The sequence below is a fragment of the Haliotis asinina genome, chromosome 5 (assembly GCF_037392515.1).
Source record: "Haliotis asinina isolate JCU_RB_2024 chromosome 5, JCU_Hal_asi_v2, whole genome shotgun sequence".
Classification (NCBI taxonomy): domain Eukaryota; kingdom Metazoa; phylum Mollusca; class Gastropoda; order Lepetellida; family Haliotidae; genus Haliotis; species Haliotis asinina.
In genome coordinates this window covers 67,324,193-67,350,568 of record NC_090284.1, presented here as the reverse complement: position 1 = coordinate 67,350,568, position 26,376 = coordinate 67,324,193, and the positions used below count along the sequence as shown (strand labels likewise).

At 39.7% G+C, this 26,376-nt stretch overlaps 1 protein-coding gene across 1 annotated transcript; it reads left to right on the top strand.

Annotated features, from left to right (window-relative positions):
• The first annotated feature begins 831 nt into the window (after positions 1 to 831).
• On the top strand, positions 832 to 25,890 carry LOC137285108 (VPS35 endosomal protein-sorting factor-like). The gene is made up of 26 exons (XM_067817320.1): positions 832 to 920; positions 1,299 to 1,389; positions 2,113 to 2,298; positions 2,430 to 2,568; positions 5,487 to 5,563; positions 5,708 to 5,836; positions 6,434 to 6,518; positions 6,891 to 6,968; positions 7,665 to 7,809; positions 8,294 to 8,387; positions 9,012 to 9,089; positions 11,134 to 11,303; positions 12,634 to 12,745; positions 12,871 to 12,987; positions 15,480 to 15,533; positions 15,842 to 15,985; positions 18,348 to 18,433; positions 18,800 to 18,880; positions 19,482 to 19,644; positions 20,385 to 20,462; positions 21,341 to 21,455; positions 22,430 to 22,566; positions 22,741 to 22,906; positions 24,001 to 24,119; positions 24,269 to 24,415; positions 25,527 to 25,890. The coding sequence occupies exons 1-26, from the start codon at positions 901 to 903 to the stop codon at positions 25,608 to 25,610; spliced, it is 2,895 nt and encodes a 964-aa protein (XP_067673421.1). The 5' UTR covers positions 832 to 900; the 3' UTR covers positions 25,611 to 25,890.
• The last annotated feature ends 486 nt before the right edge of the window (positions 25,891 to 26,376 follow it).

Below are 26,376 nucleotides of genomic sequence, written 5' to 3'. Positions count from 1 at the left end.
ACTCTACAACCTCTATATTGGCTCCCTGCTTCAAGCAAACAAATAGAGTTCAAAGGCTCTGTAGCTCGCGTGAACTGGTTCCAAGACTGTTCCAATGTCCGCTGACCCACACATGTATTTTTTCTCATTTCACATTTTCAGTTATAGTCCTTTAAACGACGAATTTCAAAATTGCTGAACAATATATGAGATTATTATTTATATACCCATCACTGTGAAAACAACTTTACTACCTAACAGTTGTGTAATTAGACTGTCTTGGTGGCTATGCCGTAGAGTAGATACGACCATTTGTGAGATTTTATGCATAAACTGACAGGTGTCCAAAATACAGTAAAACTCGGCAAACGGGGACATATGAAGGCAGAATAGGGAAAGTGAGATAGTCAACTCCAAAACCTAACATTTTCCCGGTGCCATTTACTTACATCATCGATATGTTACTATGGCTTTAGCTCGGTCATGGGCAACAAAAACCTGTTACTCGAGACATATGCAGTTTTAGTTTACATGTGTGTGTGCGCATGTGTGAACGTGGGTTTGTATGTGTAGTTGAGGTGCGAGGCTGGAGTGGAGGAGAAAGTGTATTACTGCTTCGTTAAACACTACAGGTTATTTGTAAGCTAAACACATCTTTTAGCGATAACAATCACGTTTCTTTCAACTAGAATTACTTACCATTTTACTGTTTAATTTTAAGAACAAATAATTCCATAAATTCTAAAGTTAAAGGAAGTGCAGCAACAGGTTTTTACTCACTCACTCGTACCTCACTGCTGTCTTCATTGGTTAATTGCAGCGCAACCGCAACACGAGTAATAACCCAGTTCTGGTCTGCTCCGAACACCGCAGATACAGATATGTACAGTCGTTGAGTATAGGTTGTCACATGATCTGAAAATGGCCACCGCCTACGAATGGTAGGTAATATTTGTAAATATTTTTATCTCTTTAAAGTGTTATTTGTGATAGATATTATGAAGCCTCGATTCAAGTAAGTGTTTTAAAGTCGCTGATTAATACAGAAACTTTAAATACACCCTGCATTCAATTTATGCTAAACAGAGCGTCGTACAATCATCAATCCCGCAATATTTAAGACAAAGTAAACCTAGGCTAGGTCTCCGAGTGTTAATGATGTCATTCATCTGCGCATACTGTTGACATGTCATGTGTTTGAAATGCTATAGAAATTCAAGCCTTCTTATTCACGCTTAGGAAAAGACGTTCATTTGCTTGAGTCATCAGTGAATTCCTTGTAACAGAAAGCAACTCAATTGACAATGTTTTCCTTGGAGGCACCCTCGAATACGGGAATACGAGGTAGAACGCCGCGAAGAAGAGAGTCCTAGGGAAGAAGCTGTGTCACATCCTCTCAAGGCAGTCACTGTATGTGTTCGTTTGGCCATTTAGGGCTTTCAGTCAGCAGACAGTATGATGTAATATCCCTTAGTCAATTGGCAGAAAGATCTGTGCCTTTTGTTGGTGGACATAATGAGTCAGAAGACAATATTATTTAGGCTTTTGTCAGTATTGCCATTCTGTAAATCCTGCCATGATATTGCTAGAATATTGCTATAAGTGGCGTAAAACCAAAATTCACCCACAGTAAACTGGTTTTCTTTCTTCATGGGCAAGATGTTTTTCCAGACAGTTTGGACCAATATTTATCATTGAAAAATGAAAGTATTCTGTTGTTTAGCTTTCACCTTGCTATACATGGGCCAGTGAATGTTTTAGATACTTTTCTGTATGCTTTGTAGTTGCCCTATTCAGGAGTCAGTGTTCTCAAAATCATGGCAGCATGTAAAAATCATTTCTGATCTGATCATTTGGCAGTGTTATCAGCATACTTTTCCGTTATGTCATGATACACAGTCAACCTGCCACATTCACAGCAGTTCTGCTGTGACATAAATTTGGTGCTAATGCCATTAAACAATGATAATGAAATAAAATTCTGATTCACAAACCTTTTCTTATCTATACTTAAGGCTTGCAGCCAGTATCAGGTTGAGGTAGATGCCCGCGTATTCAGCTAGGAAGAAACAGACAGGAATAAAAAGATTTCTGTACTTCTTTTTTATCTGTTGATACCATTTTTCCACGAAGGTTACCCATGTGTCGAAGGCTGAGAAGAGAGGAGCATCAAGTGGCAAGTCAAAGAGCAATGCCACATCCGAGTTTGTTGACCCCCTGAGTGCAGGACCTCTCGGGGCGGCCTTCGATGGCACAGACCCCCTCTCACAGCTTGCAGCGACAGTGGATGTGAAGCCAGCCAGGAGTCGCAGCTTCCAGGTAGGTGGCGACAGTTTGGAATCTTTGTCACATTTGCATTGGTCAGTGTTCTATTTTAGAATCTGTACAGCAGTGTTAGATAAGAAATGATGATGTATTGGTCAGTGTTCTGCTATAAAATCTGATTTCAGGAGAAGGAGGAAGCTCAGGAGTTGGACGAAACATTTGAACCATGGTCAGCCAAAAAGGGAAGCATTCTGGCAAAGTTCACCACGTCCGAAAAACTGTCCATCACAACCAGCTTCCTCTCAGCTTCTGACAAAGAGAGAGGTGAGACTGACTGTTTACAGTAAAATGTAGAATACATGATATACATGTGTAAAATACATGTTATACATGTGTTTAATGGTGATTGTAAACCAAAATTTACTGTGTTCTGTAATCTGATTGGTTGAAAAACATGATTAAATGGTATTAGATTCCCGGAAACTGAAAGACTATTCACCGCGTATTGACACGTAAACAATTGTTTTGTTGTGTCATCAACAGTGGTGACGTCATTCAAATCATATTGTGACGTAAAGTTAGAATGACGTCACAAATGAGCAACTCCAGATGCTACCATGAGAACCAGCTGAAACGGCCAGCTGATGACACTTCACTGCTGTGTCCGTATTCGATGTAAACGAGTGCAGACACGAAAACCCCTTTGGTTTACTTTTGTGTTTACAATGTCGATAAACATCATGTGTTGGCCAATTTCCGGGTGTTATTGAGTATTTGAAGCACAGGAATATTTCATTTGAAATGCATTCCCGTGCTTCAAATACTCAATAACACCCGGAAATTGGCCAACACATGATGTTTATCTCCTAATTACAGCCCAGACTGTGTGATATACATGATACTAGTATATATGTGTTTAGTAGTGATGAAGATCCATACTGTGTGTTATACATGATATATATGTGTTTAGTGGTGATGAAGGCCCAGACTGTGTGATATACATGATACTAGTATATATGTGTTTAGTAGTGATGAAGATCTATACTGTGTGTTATACATGATATATATGTGTTTAGTGGTGATGAAGGCCCAGACTGTGTGTTATACATGATATATATGTGTTTAGTAGTGATGAAGGCCCAGACTGTGTGATATACATGATACTAGTATATATGTGTTTAGTAGTGATGAAGATCTATACTGTGTGTTATACATGATATATATGTGTTTAGTGGTGATGAAGGCCCAGACTGTGTGATATATATGATATGTATGTGTTTAGTAGTGATGAAGGCCCAGACTGTGTGATATATATGATATGTATGTGTTTAGTGGTGATGAAGGCCCAGACTGTGTGATATATATGATATGTATGTGTTTAGTGGTGATGAAGGCCCAGACTGTGTGATATATATGATATGTATGTGTTTAGTGGTGATGAAGGCCCAGACTGTGTGTTATACATGATATATATGTGTTTAGTGGTGATGAAGGCCCAGACTGTGTGATATACATGATACTAGTATATATGTGTTTAGTAGTGATGAAGATCTATACTGTGTGTTATACATGATATATATGTGTTTAGTGGTGATGAAGGCCCAGACTGTGTGATATATATGATATGTATGTGTTTAGTGGTGATGAAGGCCCAGACTGTGTGATATATATGATATGTATGTGTTTAGTGGTGATGAAGGCCCAGACTGTGTGATATATATGATATGTATGTGTTTAGTAGTGATGAAGGCCCAGACTGTGTGATATACATGATACTAGTATATATGTGTTTAGTAGTGATGAAGATCTATACTGTGTGTTATACATGATATATATGTGTTTAGTGGTGATGAAGGCCCAGACTGTGTGATATACATGATATGTATGTGTTTAGTGGTGATGAAGGCCCAGACTGTGTGATATATATGATATATATGTGTTTAGTGGTGATGAAGGCCCAGACTGTGTGATATACATGATACTAGTATATATGTGTTTAGTAGTGATGAAGATCTATACTGTGTGTTATACATGATATATATGTGTTTAGTGGTGATGAAGGCCCAGACTGTGTGATATATATGATATGTATGTGTTTAGTGGTGATGAAGGCCCAGACTGTGTGATATATATGATATGTATGTGTTTAGTGGTGATGAAGGCCCAGACTGTGTGATATACATGATACTAGTATATATGTGTTTAGTAGTGATGAAGATCTATACTGTGTGTTATACATGATATATATGTGTTTAGTAGTGATGAAGGCCCAGACTGTGTGATATATATGATATGTATGTGTTTAGTGGTGATGAAGGCCCAGACTGTGTGATATACATGATACTAGTATATATGTGTTTAGTAGTGATGAAGATCCATACTGTGTGTTATACATGATATATATGTGTTTAGTGGTGATGAAGGCCCAGACTGTGTGATATACATGATACTAGTATATATGTGTTTAGTAGTGATGAAGATCCATACTGTGTGTTATACATGATATATATGTGTTTAGTGGTGATGAAGGCCCAGACTGTGTGATATATATGATATGTATGTGTTTAGTGGTGATGAAGGCCCAGACTGTGTGATATACATGATACTAGTATATATGTGTTTAGTAGTGATGAAGATCTATACTGTGTGTTATACATGATATATATGTGTTTAGTAGTGATGAAGGCCCAGACTGTGTGATATATATGATATATATGTGTTTAGTGGTGATGAAGGCCCAGACTGTGTGATATACATGATACTAGTATATATGTGTTTAGTGGTGATGAAGGCCCAGACTGTGTGATATATATGATATATATGTGTTTAGTGGTGATGAAGGCCCAGACTGTGTGATATACATGATACTAGTATATATGTGTTTAGTAGTGATGAAGATCTATACTGTGTGTTATACATGATATATATGTGTTTAGTAGTGATGAAGGCCCAGACTGTGTGATATACATGATACTAGTATATATGTGTTTAGTAGTGATGAAGATCCATACTGTGTGTTATACATGATATATATGTGTTTAGTAGTGATGAAGGCCCAGACTGTGTGATATATATGATATGTATGTGTTTAGTAGTGATGAAGGCCCAGACTGTGTGATATATATGATATGTATGTGTTTAGTGGTGATGAAGGCCCAGACTGTGTGATATATATGATATGTATGTGTTTAGTGGTGATGAAGGCCCAGACTGTGTGATATATATGATATGTATGTGTTTAGTGGTGATGAAGGCCCAGACTACCACAGTCAGCGACAAGGTAAAGAACAGACTGGAACAGCTGGATGATTTTGAGGAGGTAAGCATAAAAGTCGTACTATCTGAGATAGCAACATATGTTATATTTTTATACTTACTCAAGAGTTGGATACTGTATTCTTAGAAGAATCAGAAATGAGGTTGTAATTTGGCCAAGTACAGTGCCATGCTGTATGGTTCACAGGGCTCTGTGCAGGAGATGCTCAACTTGAGTCAACAAGATTATGTAAAGAGAATCGATGAGCTAAACCAGGCTCTCATCAATGCCTGGGACCAGGACCAGAGAGTCAAGGCACTGAAGATAGCCATACAGGTAGGTCATCATAGAGTCAAGGCACTGAAGGTAGCCATACAGGTAAGCCATCATAGAGTCAAGGCACTGAAGGTAGCCATTCAGGTAGGTTATCAGAGAGTCAAGGCATTGAAGATAGCCTTTCAGGTAGGTCATCAGAGAGTCAAGGCATTGAAGATAGCCTTTCAGGTAGGTCATCAGAGAGTCAAGGCATTGAAGATAGCCTTTCAGGTAGGTCATCAGAGAGTCAAGGCATTGAAAATAGCCTTTCAGGTAGGTCATCAGAGAGTCAAGGCACTGAAGGTATCCATACAGGTAGGCCATCAGAGAGTCAAGGCACTGAAGGTATCCATACAGGTAGGTCATCAGAGAGTCAAGGAACAGTACCTGTATGACAGATTTACTAATGTAATATACTGAGAGAAACAAATAAAGGAAAATTCAAGGGTTTCTATGATACTTTCCAGTTTCCACCAGCTTTAAATAGAAATGTGAGAATAAATAATGGAACACTGCCAGTATATGAAAGAACTGGATATTCTCATTCTTCTGTTGAGTAGCTATGTGTGTATGAAGAGTTCCCTGTTCCTGTCATGTTGAGGTGTTTACTGGTTGCAGTGCTCCAAGCTTCTGTCTGATGTCTCTGTGATACCATTCTACCCCAGCAAGTTTGTCCTCATTACAGACATCCTGGATACATTTGGTGAGCTCATTAATCTTTCAAGTGAAGTGACATAACATGATAATTGTCCATAAATCAGGGTGTATTCAGTCTGATGAGTTAATGAGTTGAGTTTCACGCCCACTAAGCAATATGCAAGCAATATGGTGGTGGTCTTTATATAATTGAGTTCAGAGATCAACAACATGAGCATCAATCTACACAATTCAGAACTGATGACATGTGACAACCAAGTGAGCGAACCTGACCACCGAATCCCATTAGTCGTCTCTTATGACAAGAATAGATTACAGAAAATCAGTGCTAACCCAAATCTTCTTTGTTACTTCCCTTGCTATGCAGGCGACACAGGTGATTTACTGATTTAATTTACTGTCTCACCTGTGTTTTCAGGGCGCCTGGTGTATGACCGACTGAGAGAAAAGGCCCAGTATTACCCACCAGGAAGTGGAGTACCCGTCAAGCTTCCAGGTAAGTTGACAATAACGCATCCACTATCACCGTCTGAAATACTACCCTATCTACCTGAAATGGTGTGCTACCAGTTTATCTACCTGAAACACTATCCTGTATACCTCCCCACCCAAATCCCTTCCACTGTCTATTTACTAATCACCAACCTGTCCATCTCCTGACCAAATCATTTCCCCTGTCAACCCGCACATGGCTTAATCCTTGAATCACTGTAACTTACTGTCCAGAGTTGTGTCCCTTTGGTGGGCAAAAGCTTGTTTATGGGTTCAAATCATGGTTTGCCATGTTTGTTATGTCCTGGTGTGTCAGCACCATAGCAATGTGTAAGTGTCTAAGGTTTTTCCCCAATACTAAGCTGAAATACTGTGCTACAACCAGAATACTGTGCAAGTACGGATTGAATATATCAGAGTCAGGGACCTATGGTCGGTACAATTCCCTACCCAAAGGCAATATACCTTTTTAAGTCCCATCCTCAAACCACTACATCTAGACCAAAATATGTGTAATGAGCTTATTTAGATACTACCTGCCTACACAAACTACTTCCCTCCACTATCCACTACACAGTCCCGCCTTTCTTCCTGATACAAACATAACCCGTACCAAAGGTTTTCATGCACTTCCTGCTCTGATCTGTACTGCCCTAGTTTCCCGGTGTCCATGAAGAATGTCATGCTTTAAATGTTGCAGAAAAGTTCACCCCAGAGCAGGTGCCAGAATCAGCCAAAGAGACATGCCGGAACTGGTTTTTCAAGATAGCTTCCATCCGAGAGTTGATACCCCGATTCTACGTGGAGACCGCCATACTGAAGTGTTACGGCTTCCTCAACCCTGGGTAGGTGTTGGAGTCAGAAATTATGGATATAGAGGGTGGATGTGTTAGCGTTATGATTAACACAGCAACTAGGAAGGGAGAGGTTTAGTGGTTATGCAATATGAAACCCATTTCCAAAGTTCTTTCTCTGTGATGTGGCTAAAATATTGCGAAAAATATTCAGCTGAATCAATCTTATCAACTGTGTTCATTTCTAAATGTCTTTATGGACACATTCAGAGTACAGTTGCTTTTGAAAGGTGTACTGTCACTGAAAACAGTGTAAACTGATGGACTTTGACCTTTCCTATTGTTTCAACATAGTCTTGTGATACAGAATTTTGATTGAGGTTGTGACAAGGTGATGGCACCTGTCTCTTGTTTAACAACTAGCACCTTTAATGACTTGCCACACTGAAAGAATAGCAAGGTTTTTGAGAAGATACCAGCGTCATCTTCTCACTCTGAACCACACAAGCATAACAGACATTTGATTTTCTCCCAGAGAATACTCTGATGCTCTGCTTCGTCTGGCAAACATGACGAGAGGAATCGGTGATCCACTGGTTGCTAGCTACTCCAGGTGCTACCTGTCTCGGGTAAGTCAAATAGGCACTACAATATTTATCACAATCAATATTATTCATACTGAAATACCCTTGTCAGTGAATTACTTGGAGCATTTCAGTGTCTGAGTGCATGTATGTAGGGAGTGGTCAGGATTAAACTGATCAAGAATTTCAGTTGATGTCAGCCATCATGTTGGACAGTCAAAGATATTTGGGATATCAACTTCTTCATTGTGTCAACACAATGTTTCAGAGTTACCTCCTGCTCCTTCTGTGGATGAATGATGAAAGAACTCCAGGCTTATCCCACTGAATGAAGTCATGTACACTCTGCCACACATGTAACCAGTTTTATGAAAACAAAATAAGTTCACATGAATACAGAAATGTTCACATGAATACAGAAATGTTCACATGAATACAGAAAAGTTCACATGAATACAGAAATGTTCACATGAATACAGAAATGTTCACATGAATACAGAAATGTTCACATGAATACAGAAAAGTTCACATGAATACAGAAATGTTCACATGAATACAGAAAAGTTCACATGAATACAGAAAAGTTCACATGAATACAGAAATGTTCACATGAATACAGAAATGTTCACATGAATACAGAAATGTTTATGTGTGCATGTCCATTTCCAGGTAGGAATCAAGGTCGCCCCGAGCATCCGGCACCATCTGATGCCACACTTTGATGACTTCCTGGCCACCTTCCATCAGGTCAGTTACAACTGTGTAAACTGAAAAATATGTTCTGTGACTACAGGACAAGGTATGCCATGGTTGTATGTTTATTGTTTAAATACTCAACAGCTTGCTTGCTTAACTGAGCCCCCCATGACTGAGTTAAGAAATTTACTTGACAATGGCTTCTTATGACTCACTGAAGGACTTTTAAGCATGCTTGTTGTAACCAGGGATAATCTACAACAGGGATAGGTCACTCCCTTGCTTTCTTCACCATTTGTAATAATGTGTGCCTCGTCATGCACCAGTGCACACAATTTATTGTATCAGTCAGAATTTTACGATGAATGAATGCATGAATTGTAGTAAGAATTAAGAGCAAGAATTATGTGAATGAATGAAAGAATAAATGATACACCCTGACCTTCCCTCCCAAAACGTGTTAAAGAACGCAAAAGTATCGTGAGAACACACATGTTAACAACAGCTGTCTATTTTAAAAAATATACTTTGAGACATTTTTGTTTGCAATAATAATTAATTCAGATATCTTATTGCATGTTGGGGAATGGAATGGATGTTAACAAAATGTTAACTGACACTGTCATACACCCCTCAAAAAAAGAAAGTGAATGAATGAAAGAAATAAAGAAAAACAAATGCACATATGTGAATGAATTAAAGAATAAATGATAGCCCACAGTCAACCCTAGCCAAACATGTTTAAGAATGCAAAAGTATCGCTAGAACACATGTGTTAACATCAGCTGTCCTTTTCAGAAGTCTATTTTGAGACATTTTTGTCTACATTAATAATTAATTCAGATATCGTATTGCATGTGGGAAATGGCATGGACATTAACAAAATGTTAACTGACACTGTCATACACCCCTCAAAAAAAGAAAGTGTAAAACTGTCACAAAGCCTTGTAAACACCTTTCCAGTTTTGTCAAACAATAAGATCAACAATAAACAAGTTATGGAACTATAACCCTCAAGCATCACAAGCATCAATGGCAGGCCCGATCAGATCAGCGATATGTCACATTTTTCACACTCCACAAACACACACTAACATGTTTTTTTAGATTATGAAACTATCACTATTACTTGCAAATACATTTCACCTGATAGTATATTCCCCTCATATCAGTTAAAGATGTATGTGAAAGATGTTTTTGAAGAAATAACTTGAAACACTCAGACAACGGCGTGTAGCATTTCAATGGCGGATCAGAACAGATCGGCGATATGTCATATTTTTCACACACCTCAATTACACCTTGTCAATTTTTAAAGTCATAAAACTATTACCATTACTTGCAAATACCTTTCAACTAAAGGTATGTTTCCCTTATAAAATTTATACGTATGTCTGAAAGAAGTTTTTATAGGCACAGTTTTTATTGGCACAATCTTCACGGTGAATCAAGAATAGAAGCCAGTGAGCTATAACATACCGACTTGAAACTTTACTACAAATCTACTGTCCTAACACGGACACTAATACCAGTTATTTGACTTAAACCGAAGTGACAAAATAGGTAATTTATCTTCTATGTGTAGGATTTCAGTGGTTACAACACTCAGCAAATTTCATTCGCTGTTAGAAATAAACCATGTTTGATCTTAAATATTACGTTGTCGGCATATTCGCTACACTGGTTATGTAACGACCCAAAACGTACGTTCAGGGGCTTTTCAGAGTTTCTTCTCCCTCTGTATATAGTCTCCCTGTTGTAGCTGGACTTTACTGTAGTGATGGCTTCCCATGACATATTCAAAGATTTTACAGTGACAATGGCTTCCAATGACAGAATTAAGGACATTCCTTTAACAATGGTTTCTTGTGACTGATTCAAGTATTTTACTATGACATAGCTTCTGACATGTAACTGAAACCATGGTGTCACAAGTACAAGAACCTTACTGTGACGGTGGCTTCCTATACTGACTCATTTGCTTTACTGTGACAATGGCTTCTTGTGAAAGATTCATGGACTCTTAATGTAACATTGTTTACCACTAACAGATCCATGGTCTTTGCTGTAATAATCTACTGTAGCAATATTGCAGGTGCAAGGGGACAGTGTTCAGAACATCCTTGCCATGCAGAAGCTGGAGATGCCGAGGTACCTGATGCTGTTCTCCCCATCTCTTGACTGGCTGCTGCAATGCATCGCCAACAAATCCCCTGAGTCTGTCCTCACAGAGACTCTAGACAAATGCAAGAAGCAGTGTAACAGGTGAGTGTAAAGGAGTGGAATCATCAGGGTCCATGTCCAGTTACACAGGAGTCCACAGAGACAGGGCTGCTGTTAAACATGGCCCAGCTAGACAGGTGTCCAAATAAGAAAGGTCCAGACACACAAACCTAACTATAGACATGGTCCAGTTAGACAGGTGTCCAGATAAGAAAGGTCCAGACACACAAACGTAACTGTAGACATGGGCCATTGAGGCACGTTATGATAGGACTGATGTGGATAAGCAGGGTATGGTAAGACAAGAACCCATTAAATCAGTCACATATATATTACTTCTTTATGATTCTCTTCATGTCATGAGTGAGTGAGTTAGTTTTACGCCACACTCAGCAATATTTCAGCCATATGGTGGCAGTCTGTAAATAATCAAGTCTGGACTAGGCAATCCACTGATCAACAGTATGAGCATCAATCTATGCAGTTCAGATACAGTGCATTGTGTCAAGCAAGTCAGCGAGTCTGACCACAAAGGTTGCATGAGTTACTGAAGATCAGTTCTAACCTCATCTTCAAGGATATCTCTCAGTGTCACTTTACTGACATCAGCCAGTTCATTTTCAAGAGAGTTTTCCTTATACTAGATGCAACATACTGACACTTATACTAGCAGTGCAGGAAAGATAGCCCGTCCCAGCATTGATAGACAGGTGAATGTTGTGGAGGATGGGTCAAAAATAATCTGGTCCGTCCTCACATTGGGTCAGTTTTTAGATCTTGATGGAGATGTTGATGACTTGTCTGAAGATTAGTTCTGTAAAGCTGTAACCAGATGATTCAACTAGGAGAGATTTAACAGTCTAAGCTCTGTGTGTGCATATTAAATGATAGTTCGAAATTAAACAAACCAGTTTTAAGTCTTGAAATGGAGTTTTATTTATGTTTAGAGGACAGTCTAGATTTTTGGCAGGACTGGTAAAATATTTGACCAGCCAGTTGCTGGTCAAAATTCAGGCTAGATTTTCCACATCTTTCCTACACTGGTACTAGTCCAGTGTAATGTCTGTTACATAGTGCTAGCAATGTGCTTACATTGATACCCCTCTGTGACATAGCATACTGAGGCTAAAGTTAACAGCACTTGTATCACCCCTTCATACTAAGCACCAAATAGGTACACTCTGTAGAAGTATATTGCCACAAGAGGGCGATGGAATTGCACCACTCACTTTCCACTCTCAGTGCTGACACACTCAACCACTACACCACACTTACAAATTCCTATCATGATATTTGATTGTGGTATTGTTGCCACTGACAACATGCATGTATTGATGGAATCATTTGAACTGTTTCATGTGTTTGTCTGCAGCGCCCTGCTCCTCAACTCCATCATGTCAGCCTTCCAGCCCGAGTACATTGCACACCGCGCCACCATGTTCATTGAGATGATCAAGGAGTGTGAGGACACAGGCTTCCCCAAGGTATGTCATGAGTCCTCTTTCATTCACCCAGTGTGAGTTGAGAGTGACAATGGTAATACATAGAAATCAACTTAGTTGCAGAAACCAGTTCCCAGTATTTTATGAGTTGTCTGTCCTGTGTTCAGGATCAGCTGTACAAGACCCTGGGACTGTGCCTGGTTGTTGCAGACCCCCCTCCCGAACAGCGACTGACCGTCCTAAATGAAGTCTGGAAGGCTGTTGTGAAGCTCAAGAACCCAGCTGTATGTATTCCTCTCTATGTTCTGTGCATGTACCACTCAAGCTGTGTCTCTACTCACTTGATGCGTTGTATGGCTGCATATATCCCTATCAGGGCTGGCATGCATCATATAGAGCTGTATAATGTTGAGTACTGTTACATGAACTACGTGATACGTCGTATGGCTGCATATATCCCTATCAGGGCTGGCATGCATCATATAGAGCTGTATAATGTTGAGTACTGTTACATGAACTACGTGATACGTTGTATGGCTGCATATATCCCTGTCAGAGCTGGCATGCATCATATAGAGCTGTATAATGTTGAGTACTGTTACATGAACTACGTGATACGTCGTATGACTGCATATATCCCTATCAGGGCTGGCATGCATCATATAGAGCTGTATAATGTTGAGTACTGTTACACGAACTACATGATACGTTGTATGGCTGCATATATCCCTATCAGGGCTGGCATGCATCATATAGAGCTGTATAATGTTGAGTACTGTTACATGAACTACGTGATACGTCGTATGGCTGCATATATCCCTGTCAGAGCTGGCATGCATCATATAGAGCTGTATAATGTTGAGTACTGTTACATGAACTACGTGATACGTCGTATGACTGCATATATCCCTATCAGGGCTGGCATGCATCATATAGAGCTGTATAATGTTGAGTACTGTTACATGAACTACGTGATACGTTGTATGGCTGCATATATCCCTGTCAGAGCTGGCATGCATCATATAGAGCTGTATAATGTTGAGTACTGTTACATGAACTACGTGATACGTCGTATGACTGCATATATCCCTATCAGGGCTGGCATGCATCATATAGAGCTGTATAATGTTGAGTACTGTTACACGAACTACGTGATACGTCGTATGACTGCATATATCCCTATCAGGGCTGGCATGCATCATATAGAGCTGTATAATGTTGAGTACTGTTACATGAACTACGTGATACGTCGTATGGCTGCATATATCCCTATCAGGGCTGGCATGCATCATATAGAGCTGTATAATGTTGAGTACTGTTACATGAACTACGTGATACGTCGTATGGCTGCATATATCCCTATCAGGGGTGACATGCATCATATAGAGCTGTATAATGTTGAGTACTGTTACATGAACTACGTGATACGTCGTATGGCTGCATATATCCCTATCAGGGCTGGCATGCATCATATAGAGCTGTATAATGTTCAGTACTGTTACATGAACTACTTTATAAGTTGTTCACTGGTCACGAGGGGGACCATGGGCTCATAAACATAAACAAACCTCGAGGGTACATGAGCCCATGGACCCCAAGGGACCTGTGAACAACGTATTTATCTTACAGAACACCTGACTTTTAATTTTGAACTGTTTGAAGCACTTCTGTTGAATGCGATGCAAATCGCCATTTTGCAGACAACACAAAGTAAACAAATTTAGAGTTATCTCCCTTCCATCAATTTTCAATCGCAAAACATTGGTAATTTCCATACTTGATGCGGGATTCAATGTTATTCGAGGCAAACAAGTACTACCATGAAGCACCAGAAGAGTTTGGAATTCCCAGCGATGTACATTGAAAATAATACATCGTCTGTAAGCAGGGTACATTTGAAAATAATAGAATAGCGCTTAGCCAATCAGAAAGCAACATTCATGTGTGAGGTAAGATAATATACATTGTATGGCTGCATATATCCCTGTCAGGGCTGGCATGCATCATATAGAGCTGTATAATGTTGAGTACTGTTACATGAACTACGTGATACGTCGTATGGCTGCATATATCCCTATCAGGGCTGGCATGCATCATATAGAGCTGTATAATGTTGAGTACTGTTACACGAACTACTTTATAAGTTGTTCACTGGTCACGAGGGGGACCATGGGCTCATAAACATAAACAAACCTCGAGGGTACATGAGCCCATGGACCCCAAGGGACCTGTGAACAACGTATTTATCTTACAGAACACCTGACTTTTAATTTTGAACTGTTTGAAGCACTTCTGTTGAATGCAATGCAAATCGCCATTTTGCAGACAACACAAAGTAAACAAATTTAGAGTTATCTCCCTTCCATCGATTTTCAATCACAAAACATTGGTAATTTCCATACTTGATGCGGGATTCAATGTTATTCGAGGCAAACAAGTACTACCATGAAGCACCAGAAGAGTTTGGAATTCCCAGCGATGTACATTGAAAATGATACATCGTCTGTAAGCAGGGTACATTGAAAATAATAGAATAGCGCTTAGCCAATCAGAAAGCGACATTCATGTGTGAGGTAAGATAATATACATTGTATGGCTGCATATATCCCTATCAGAGCTGGCATGCATCATATAGAGCTGTATAATGTTGAGTACTGTTACATGCAGTGTTTGCTGGTCTCATTCATCTGTGTCTGTTCATTGTTTGCACCTTACTGATATCAATATTAGACTCCATGTGATCAAATTTTTAATGAACACTTTGATTAATTTTCAGGAGTACATTAGCAGTGCTGATATTTGGATTGAGTATGTTGTCAAACACTTTGGGGTAAGGTCACCATGATTACTGTAATGTAGCTTAACTTACAGACAAATAATATCTTCATGGAACTGTTGGCCACTGATACTGCAATGTTTAATTATTTTTATTTCATGAGGTGGAACAAAATCACTTTGGAAATTTCATTGCAAAAACAGTCTTAAACCTACACCTGGAAGTTGTGAAATTAACTTTTTGGTGAGAAACCAGACCTAAAACTAAAGATCAGGAAACCATGACTTTTCCAGAACAGCTATTGTTGAAATTATTCAGAACTAGTTTTAAGAAGTCTAAAGAGTTATCCCAATGTTTTACAGAAGAGAGAGGTGAACACCATTCTGGCAGACATCATCAAACACATGACCCCTGACAGGGTGTTCGAGGACTTCTACCCCCAAATGTTATCTGTTGTCTCCAAGATCCTGGCTCATCAACACAACTTTACAGCACTCTTCTCTCTGGTGAGTTTGTACCATCATTTTCCCTAGCTTCCTGTACTGTATGGTCTACACGCTGCTGCCTAGATATTGAAGCAGTTCCTCTGAGGGCACTGGGGCTTGAACTTTTACTAGTCACACTGCATTGGATGCTCAGTTTTGGTGATTGTATTTGTGGTTCACTGATGACAATATCAACCCCTTTTATATGCTGTTGTCATATAGCTGAAATATTGCCAAGTGCCACCATACTTGTCATTCCGGTCCAACAGTAGATTTACAATTGTCAGCCTGGGTACTCATGTCTCAGGAAAGTATTATAAGTTGTTCACTGGTCATGAGAGGAAGATGGGTTGATTTACCCTCGATGTTTGTTTATGTTCCCTGATGTACCCTCTATATTTGTTTATGAACAAACCCTCATAAACACAGAGGGTACATGGATTGAATGGCATATGTACGAGGGTTGGCTGAAAAGTTCTCAGCCTGAGTGGTTTTTCCCCACCAGGTAGAGACAGGTGTTTTCCACCAATGAGGACAATCATTTAGTGAATCATAGACACAAGAACTACAAACGTACTAAAAGTTTTATCTCAACTACAGCTCTTTTGGTAAACCAACCCTCTGAAATCATCAGAAATGGACAAAACTGAATACAGGGCAGTCATCAAGTACTTGCAAAAGATAAGGGATATCCCCAACACAAATACATGCTGACATGGTCTCCACTCTAGGGGATGATGCTCCTTCATTTTCCACAGTAAAGAAGTGGGCTGCAGAATTTAAGCGTGGCAGACAAAGCCTTGATGATGACCCACGCTCAGGAAGGCCTTCAACAGCAACCACTCCAGAAAACATCACGCGAGTGCTCGATATGTTGATGGATGATCGACGATTGACTATTCGACATATTGCTAGTGTAGTGGGCATCTCTCATGAGAGGGTTGAGCATATTATCACCAACGAATTAGGAATGACGAAAGTTTCTGCAAGATAGGTGCCAAAGCTCTTGACAGCAGAGCAGAAACGTGTCAGTTCCAGACGTCCCTTGACAATTTGCGTCGTTTTGAAGCAGATCCCGATGATTTTGTGACACGATTTGTAACCATGGATGAGACCTGGATACATCACTTTGAACCAGAAACAAAACTACAGTCAAAACAGTGGAAGCATCCTGATTCACCAGCTCCGAAGAAAGCCAAGTCTGTTCCTTCAGCTGGAAAGGTGATGGCATCAGTCTTTTGGGATTCCAGGGGTATTCTGGTCATTGATTATCTTGAAAAAGGTCAAACTATCAACGGCAGATACTATGCTGATCTACTGAACCAGTTGCGAGAAGCAATCAAAGCCAAATGACGAGGGATGATCGCTAAAGGTGTCCTCTTCCACCAAGACAATGCGCCTGTTCACAAATCGGTGGTGGCCATGTCAACAATCCACGATTGTGGCTTTGAGCTCATTGACCATCCTCCTTATTCACCTGATTTGGCTCCTTCTGACTTCCACCTGTTCCCCAAAATGAAAAAGGAACTCGCCGGTCGCCATTTTGCAAGTAATGATGACGTCATTTCCGCTGTGACTGATTTTTTTTAGGGTAGCTGAAGAAGATTTCTTCCTGATTCAGGATTCGGGCCTTGCAGCATCGCTGGCAAAAGTGTGTGAACTTGGAAGGGGACTATGTAGAAAAATAAATTACAAACGTGGACTTTGTAACTTTTTTTCACAGTGAGGCTTAGAACTTTTCAGCCAACCCTCGTATCTTACGAACACCTCAGTGTGAATTTTGAATTGTTTAAAGCACAGGTACAAAACTTTTTTTTTAAAGATTTTGGAAATGATTTAGAAAAACAGATAGAGTACAGATCTCCCTTTCATCAATTTGCATTTGCAAAACATCAGTAATTTCCATACATCATACATAACTCGATGTTATTTGAGGTAAAGAATTGCTACCTCAAAGTACCAAATCAGTTCAGCATTCCCAGTGGGTTACACAGAAAATGTCACTAGCTTGTATTAAAGTGGGGTACATTGAAAATAACAGAACAGTGCTCAGCCAGTCAGAAAATGACATTTATGTGCGATGCAAGATATGGATTCTTATTCCTGCTCAAGGCAACTAAGTGTCTGTAGACAGGTCATGTAACCTTGTTTTAGCAATATATTAGTTTAAGTAGAATTGTTTGTACCCTGAGAAGATATGCAGTAGAACTGGCAGCCCAGTTTAACAGGACTGGATTGTCAGATCTGTAGCTTGATGCCTAGGTCAATGTTCATGATATCTCACTGGCTTGTAAGGTCCTGACCAGATTATGTACCTACTTTTGTCATGTATCTCAGTTTGTGTTGAATGTGAGATTATTTAGTCGACTTTCTCTGTGTTCAGGAGAAGTTCCTTCCCTTCATGGACATGTTCCAGAGAGAGAATGTCAAGGTCGATGCCTGTAAGACAGTTGCTGAGGCATTTGCGAAGTAAGTAGTGCACTTTGGGAAACGATGCATGCATCATGTTTATCACTTCTGCTTTCTTTTAAGTAGTAAAGTAATGAGCTGATGTAATGATGGTGAAAAAGTATATGTAAGGATCTCACCCTGTTCATTAAACTATGATTACTAGAACCACATATACAACAGATATTTAGCTTTTCACGTCCAATAACACATCTCATCAAGAGACCTGACAAATCTGCCCAAAACCGAGTAAGTTAAGAAGCAAGCACAAATGTTCCGTTTATTTTGTATGTTCTGTCTAAGTATACTTTAAAGCCTCTGTCGGAGAATAGTCTAGGTCAAACATTAAGTGTTATGTGTCTGATCTGTCTCACAATCCTGTTCCAGATTTCAAACAGAGCCACTGAATGATCCCATTGTCATAAACGCCATGATGTTCATCTGCAAGACAATGCATGACTCTGTCAAGTAAGAAGTATATATACATAGATGAATCCTTTATTCAGAATCTGCTCATCTTTTTGTTGGAATCCTAGCAATACCAAAAATCAGCTCCACACCCATACTGTTGACTTCACCAGCATGTACTCATCCATGAGATCAGTTGTTGAAGTTGTTCCTCCACATAGCACAAAAGTGATTTGTTACTTGTATTTTATGTCATTTCAGTAGTTCTGGCTTATTTTATCATTTAATCTGTGGGGATTGCGGGGTAGCCCAGTGGTGAAAGAGTTCGCTTGGCATGCTGAAGACAAAGGTTTGACTTCCCACATGGGTAGAGTGTGTGATGCCCATTTCTGGTGTGCTCCACCATGATATTACTGTAATATTGCTGATGGCGACATAAAACCAGACTCGCTCATCGAGTTTTACGCCACACTCAGCAAATTTAATGTGAAATAGAACAGTCAAGAAACAAACACTATTAAATAAAAGCTGTTTCTTTGTGTGGGCTGTCAGTTCTGATCAGTCTAATTCAGTTTGATGTGAATTTAAGTATCAGTTTTGAGGACAACGATCTAGCGAATGTGGAAATCATCATTGTAGGGCCAGTGTTGGTGTATTTCAGTGCCCTGACTCTGGAGGATGATAAGAGAGTGATAAGCAGCCTCATCTGTTGCTTCATCCGTCGCATCTCCTTCAACCGAGACTTCGAACAGCAACTCAGCTTCTTTGTGGAGGCCAGAGCAGCTTTCAGTAACCTTGACCCTGTCCTTGTGCAGCTTGTGCAGGTATGTACAGCAGACTTGATGTTCCCCTTTAAACTTTTCTCCTGCCTGCCTGCCTGCCTGGTACCCACTTGTGGATGAAAATATCACATGTAGGCCATCTTGCCTGATGTCATGGGTGAATGATCATTCTACAAATGATGCATTGTGAAAACGTAGCACATTTGACATGGTTACAGTTGGTGTGTTTCTGACCTGGAAATACATTCTAGTAAAGGTGGCAAGTCTAGGATTTGAGTCTGTTGCAAAATATACCTGTTGTGTGTACCTCTTATCCCACAAGTGTGTTTACATTATGTATTTGGTTCACTTCTTGTGGCTGTGTTTACAAGGAGACGGATTAATGAGTTCTGTTTGATGAAGTAAACCTATTGGCACCTAGTACCAATCTGTTCCAGTGTGATGCATATCTAGATGTTGGATAACATAGTCAGTTACTATCAGTGCATGCAACCAGTGCATGCAAAACTCCTGTCTACATATGAAACAGCTCGGCATTGAAACAAATATTCAGGGGAGTGTTCTGCCACACAACAAAGCTATCACCAAGATTCTTTTCTAAACTTTCTGACATGATGTCATGTAAATGTTTGATTGCAGTAAAATCAAGGCTCCAAGTATGTGTATATAATGACATTCACCAGACATTTTAAAAAGAATACCAAAGTATAAGTATAAAATGTATTATGTTCTCCTGGCTTCAAAATGCCTGAGTTAACCTTCACTACTGTCAATTCCACCAGAGTGTCAACAGCCTGTCTGTGGAAACAAGAAAAGTTGTGAAAGGCCACCACTCTCGCAAGACATCAGCTTTTGTTCGGGTGAGTAGTTCAACAAAAGTAATTACTCTGCGATGTCAAAGTGACCTCATGGTGTACTGTCCAGTCAAATGCTGTAGCAGTGAGACAGTGAGGTGAAAGCAGAGTAAGTTTTATATGCTATTACAAGGAAGTATGCACATGAAAATATTATGAAATAAGTATACATGAGTGAGTGATTTGGTCTTTACACAACTCAAGTGAACACATTAACCACTAGACCAAAAAATATATACAGCCGAGTGGAGGGTTGCATATAAACCACATTCATTTGTGATGTTTTTCCCCCAATACATTATTGTGAGTACATAACAAAGTACCATATCAAGAAATCCATATTGAAGTACAGGTTGTTCAGCTTGACCTAATCAAGTGAATACTTAAGGATTGTGTGACAGTGTCACAACAGGTTTTCATCTATTATTCTAAAGGGGTCCTTCTGTCTCTGGTGCTTCTCAACATGTCACAACAGCCGAGAAAAGGTTGTCATTTGACTTCTCAGTGTCGAGAAATCTTCAGCAATGTCCAAACTGGTAAATCTGAGGGGACTCATCAATTTGGTACATATGTTCAGGGGTGTGCGGTGGGTGTTTCATTGATTTTGTACATGGCAAGAAGGGTGGATTGTCACTTACTTTGTACATTATTTTTAGAGGGGTGGGGGTGGGGTGAATGCTCTCAGGTTATTGTAAATATGTTATATATTTCTGGTGTTTGTTATCTGCTTTATTCATTTTAGACAGATCTTTTTTTCATTTTGTCAAAATCATATGCAAACTAATCAGGAGATTGCACAAACTCACTGTCACTAACACCAACCATGGTCAAAGAACTTGGTGCAACGCATGATGACAAGATTCATGTTGTTTCATGCTTTACAGGCATGCTCAGCATACTCCTTCATCACGATACCATCACTTCAGTCTGTTGTGTCCCAGCTGCAGCTGTACCTAGTGTCAGGCCAGGTGGCGCTGCTCAACCAGTGCTTCTCCCAGGGTAGGTCTCTCACAGACAGTAGCTTCACAACCAGCGCTTGTCCCAGGGTAGGTCTCTCACAGACAGTAGCTCCACGGCCTGTGCTTCTCCTAGGGTAGGTCTCTCACAAACAATAGCTTCACAACCAGTGCTGCTCCCAGGGTAGGATTCTCACAAGCAATAGCTTCACAACCACTGTTAATCCCAGGGTAGGTCTCTCACAAACAGTAGCTTCACAACCAGTGCTTTTCCCAGGGTAGGCCATTCACAAAAAATAGCTTCACAACCAGTAGCCTCACAACCAGTGCTTCTCCCAGAGTAGGTCTCTTACAGACAGTAGTTCCGCGACCTGTGCATCTCCCAGGGTAGGTCTCCCAGAGACAGTAGCTTCACAACCAGTGCTTCTCCCAGGGTAGGTCTCTCACAAACAATAGCTTCACAACCAGTGTTTCTCCCAGAGTAGGTCTCTTACAGACAGTAGCTCCACGACCTGTGCTTCTCCCAGGGTAGGTCTCTCACAAACAGTAGCTTCACAACCAGTCTTCTCCCAGGGTAGGTCTCTCACAAACAATAGCTTCACAACCAGTGTTTCTCCCAGAGGTCTCTCACAAACAGTAGCTTCACAACCAGTGCTTCTCCCAGGGTAGGTCTCTCAGAGACAGTAGCTTCACAACCAGTGTCACTCCTTACAGTGTCTCTTACAGACAGTAGCTTCATAACCAGTGCTTCTCCCAGGGTAGGTCTCTTACAGACAGTAGCTTCATAACCAGTGCTTCTCCCAGGGTAGGTCTCCTACAGACAGTAGCTTCATAATCAGTGCTTCTCCCAGGGTAGGTGTACCACAGACAGTAGCTTCATAACCAGTGCTTCTCCCAGGGTAGGTGTACCACAGACAGTGCTGCTGTCATATACCTGAAACATTGTTTAGTGGGGCACTACACACAAGACAGATGTACAACAGATTTGTAGTCCTGTGTAACTCTACTGTATTCCAGGAGATGCATTCTTTAAAGCAGCTATATCCCTCATCCCTGACGTTCCTCGTATCCTGGAGACTGAAGGGAAGAAATCCTCAGAACCATTCCTAATTGACTTCATATACAACTTTGTGTCAACGCTGCTTGTCACACCGGTAGGTCCTGTTGTCATGTGTATATGACTGAAATCTTCACATATCATCTATTTGTGTGACCATGTTGTAAAGTTGTGTCAAATTTCTCCAAAGTATCAAGTACAATGTACTCCTTTATAAAGCAGCTTTGGTCAAAGCAGTATTAAACCATTAACACTCTCTGGCTGGTTTCAGGATAACCCAGAGGCAGGGGTGATGTATCTGCTGCGTGGACTGCTGAATGTGCTTCAAGACTACACCTGGGACAACAGCAGTGATGCCCGAGCCCTCGTGTACACCCGTGTCATTGCCATGTTGTCAGCAAGCTGCCAGGAAAGATTTCCTTACCATATTGACAAAGGTGAAAATAATACAGAGAATATTTAAGAAATGAAACCTACTTGTCCTGGTGCAGTCTTCGCTGAACCACAGAACAGTATTATGACCAAATTTTTCTGGGTCTAAGATTACTTTATCTTACTTCATAAATTGTAACATTAATTCAATTACTGTCCATGATCCATCCATTAGTTCCTCATCATCCTGTTTCATAGCTGAAGTGTTCTTTGAACATAACTGTCAAAGTATTAACATGCACTGGATGTAAGTTAATCTAAAAATGAACTTGCATTTTGTAGTTTCACTAGTGCAAATTCTATATGATTGCATAAGTGCTGCTCAATTATACAGAGACAAAAACAAACCTCAAACTACATAGTTTAACTTAGAACACTACTGTCCACATTTAATGGGTTTTCATATTTTTGTTAATTTTATTTGAGTTTTATCATTTCATCAGTGCCAAGACTTTGACTTAACCACAGACTCGGTTTGTATACACAGATAAGAAAACATGTCTGTCTGTTAATACTCTGTGCTACTGTTGAACCCATTCAACAGGACCATGTGCAGATATCAATTTGTTTGAGAAATGTTTCCATCATAGAAATTTATTTTAATTTGTCGTCGCGCTGATGTTTGCCGATACAAATATACGAAATGTACGAAAGTCAGATAATTACGAGATGTCAGTAATAAGAATATTGTAATCTGTTCATGCTCATTTGATCATTTATTTGGTTCCTAGTATGAAACGCCTTCGAATGTCAATCAATTAATTCAGGAAAATGTACATTATTTATGTTTGCCTTGTCATTAACCTCTGTACGTTTGGAATAATCAGGATATTATAGGATAATAATGGTCATATTTCTATGACTGTCGAAATCACCCACTCACAATGCTTTATGTTGAAATTATTTATCAGGCTAAAGGTTAAAAGTTAATGATACACACCAACCACAAACATGCACATTTTGCTGATATGTAATTTAAAACCATATCCCAGCGAACCAGAGTGTATGTTTAGAGAATATATACAGATCATAACAAAACCAGGTAACACCACAGGAACTATGTACATTTCACTTCAAGAAATAAGTTCCTTTATTTCAGTTGATTCCAATGATTCACTGTATGGATCTGACCCCAAGTATCTGACAGAGGTGAAGAAGATGAGCAGCATGCTAATAGAGCAGATCCTGAACCACTTGAAGACTCTCTCAAGCCCAGAGGTATGACTAGTTAACATTTTCCACGATGTTTACCTTTTACACTTCTACAGATATTTTCTGCTAAACCTTCCATAGATGTCAGTTTAGGCTTAGTCTGTCATCTGAACTTCACCAGCGTTGTATTCAAACATGACTTTTACTGTTTTCAGACTGCCAAACGCCAGAGTGCAGTGGCCTTGGAGTTGGTGAATGTGATCCTTGCACATGGTGACCTAAGTCAGGCGAATGTAGCCACTCTTGTCAGCAACCTGTGGACCCTTGCACAGAAACATGGCCAGGTGGACGTCAAACTCAGGGTGAGTTGTTAGGGGATGGAAATTCTCGCAGCCATAACTACTACATAATCCATTCATGTGTGCTTACACACTTTTATATCAACAGTGAACATTTTACAATAAATCAACGGTGCTAAGATGAAAAAGTGTTTCACTTTGAGCTCCAGAAATGCTGTTTTATGGTTTGGAGAATCTTCTTAAAACTACTTGAAAAACTTCTTTGATTGACAATCTTGCAGTTGAGATAAAGAGTGAGGACAATTTTAATGGATATACAACTTCTTAATTCTGTAGAAACGATGGATGTTATGTATGTCAAAATGTTATGGATCCACCTGACGAAGGGGCAAGGAATAGTCCAGAAACGTTGTGAAAACAATATAGAAGTTGACATCCATAACATTGTGTTGTATGTTGTGCAACCACTTGCTTGACAATGACATTAGTATGATGAAATGTTGCCTATACAGAACATGAAGTTATATATCCGTATATGTTCTACTGGAATGATAGAAAATTTTGCAGAGGGTTATCAGTATACAGTGTGAACTGACAAATCTCCAGACAAATGTAATAAATGAAAATACCATTCAGCTTGTGCCCTTGCATCCTATTCATACCAACAAGGTTTTATGCATATGTCAAGTTTGTCCAGGTTTAACCGATAGCACGTTCCACTGTTGCATCATAGGTGTCACAATGAAATCCCAACAAAACACACAGACAAAGCCATCAACATCCCAGTCAACAGTGCCATCTTTCTCATGGCAATACAATATTTGTAAGGAAATAACAACAGGTGATATCACAGGTCAATGATGGTCATCTTGGGTTACTTTAAAGTTCATTTTTTTTCCAAAATTCCCTAAGTTTGGTAAAGCTAGCATGGAGAGTCACAGTGTAAGTCATGTTTCCATGGAAACTACAAAAAAATTTGTCTCTTGGTCTAAAAATCAAATGGTACATCTATGGATCATGCTTGACATATGTACCAAGTTTGATGAAGCTACCATGTATAGATCAGGAGATCTGTTCCGGACAAGATGATGTCCTAATAGTCACAGACAAAGTCACGGTTCCATGGATACAGCAAAATCTAAAATTCATATCAGGATCTACATGACTGTTTCAGAACCGGATCTTGAACTATGTGAAGAGGAGGGCAGTAAGTGGGAAAGTAGAAGGTTTTCATGAGATTTACACCAAACTCTCATGAGTGTGACCATTCCAATGTACAGATCATAGCATCAGATTGCATTAAAACCCGGAGGTACTTTGTCAGCTTAACATGTGCAATCCCTTAGCTTGGCATTCAGTGCTAAGCATAAAACAAAAGACAAAACTATTGACTGGAGACATTAATTAATGTATTCATGACATTGTGTGTATATAGCTTATACGTATCATGTTTATTGTGTCACTCTTAGATAATGATAGCAAAATTACATGTCCAAATACAATGTTATTAAGCTGTAAATAAAGCCATGTCAAACTTATCACCAGGCTGTTTATTTCATTATTAGCAATATGTTCAATGACAGTGCCAAACATTACGTTTTCTCTTTAAGTGTCATCCCATATTGTATTCCATAAATGTTTGACATCCTCAACCACACAGAATACCCAACACTGAATCATGCTACAATATGTTAATTACCTTGTTTGAGTACATTTTCAGTATTTATGCACAGGATTGTTGCTTTGTCTCCAAAATTAGTTGTAAGATCGTTTTCAGTAGATTTTAGTGTTATATTTACTTTAATAGCTAAGCTTACTGGATCAGACAGAATTCTGCTAGCCTCAGTCTTGTGGGAAAACAATTCAAGTCGTGAGTGTATGTTCAGGGTCTCAAAGCAAACAAGGTCCCTTGTTTGTGATGAACCATGTGTAACGGTGAGCAAACCAAACACCTAGTATCATATATTAGTGTTTGTAGTGTGCTTTGACCATACTTGGATATTATGCTCAAAGCACAAGTATCA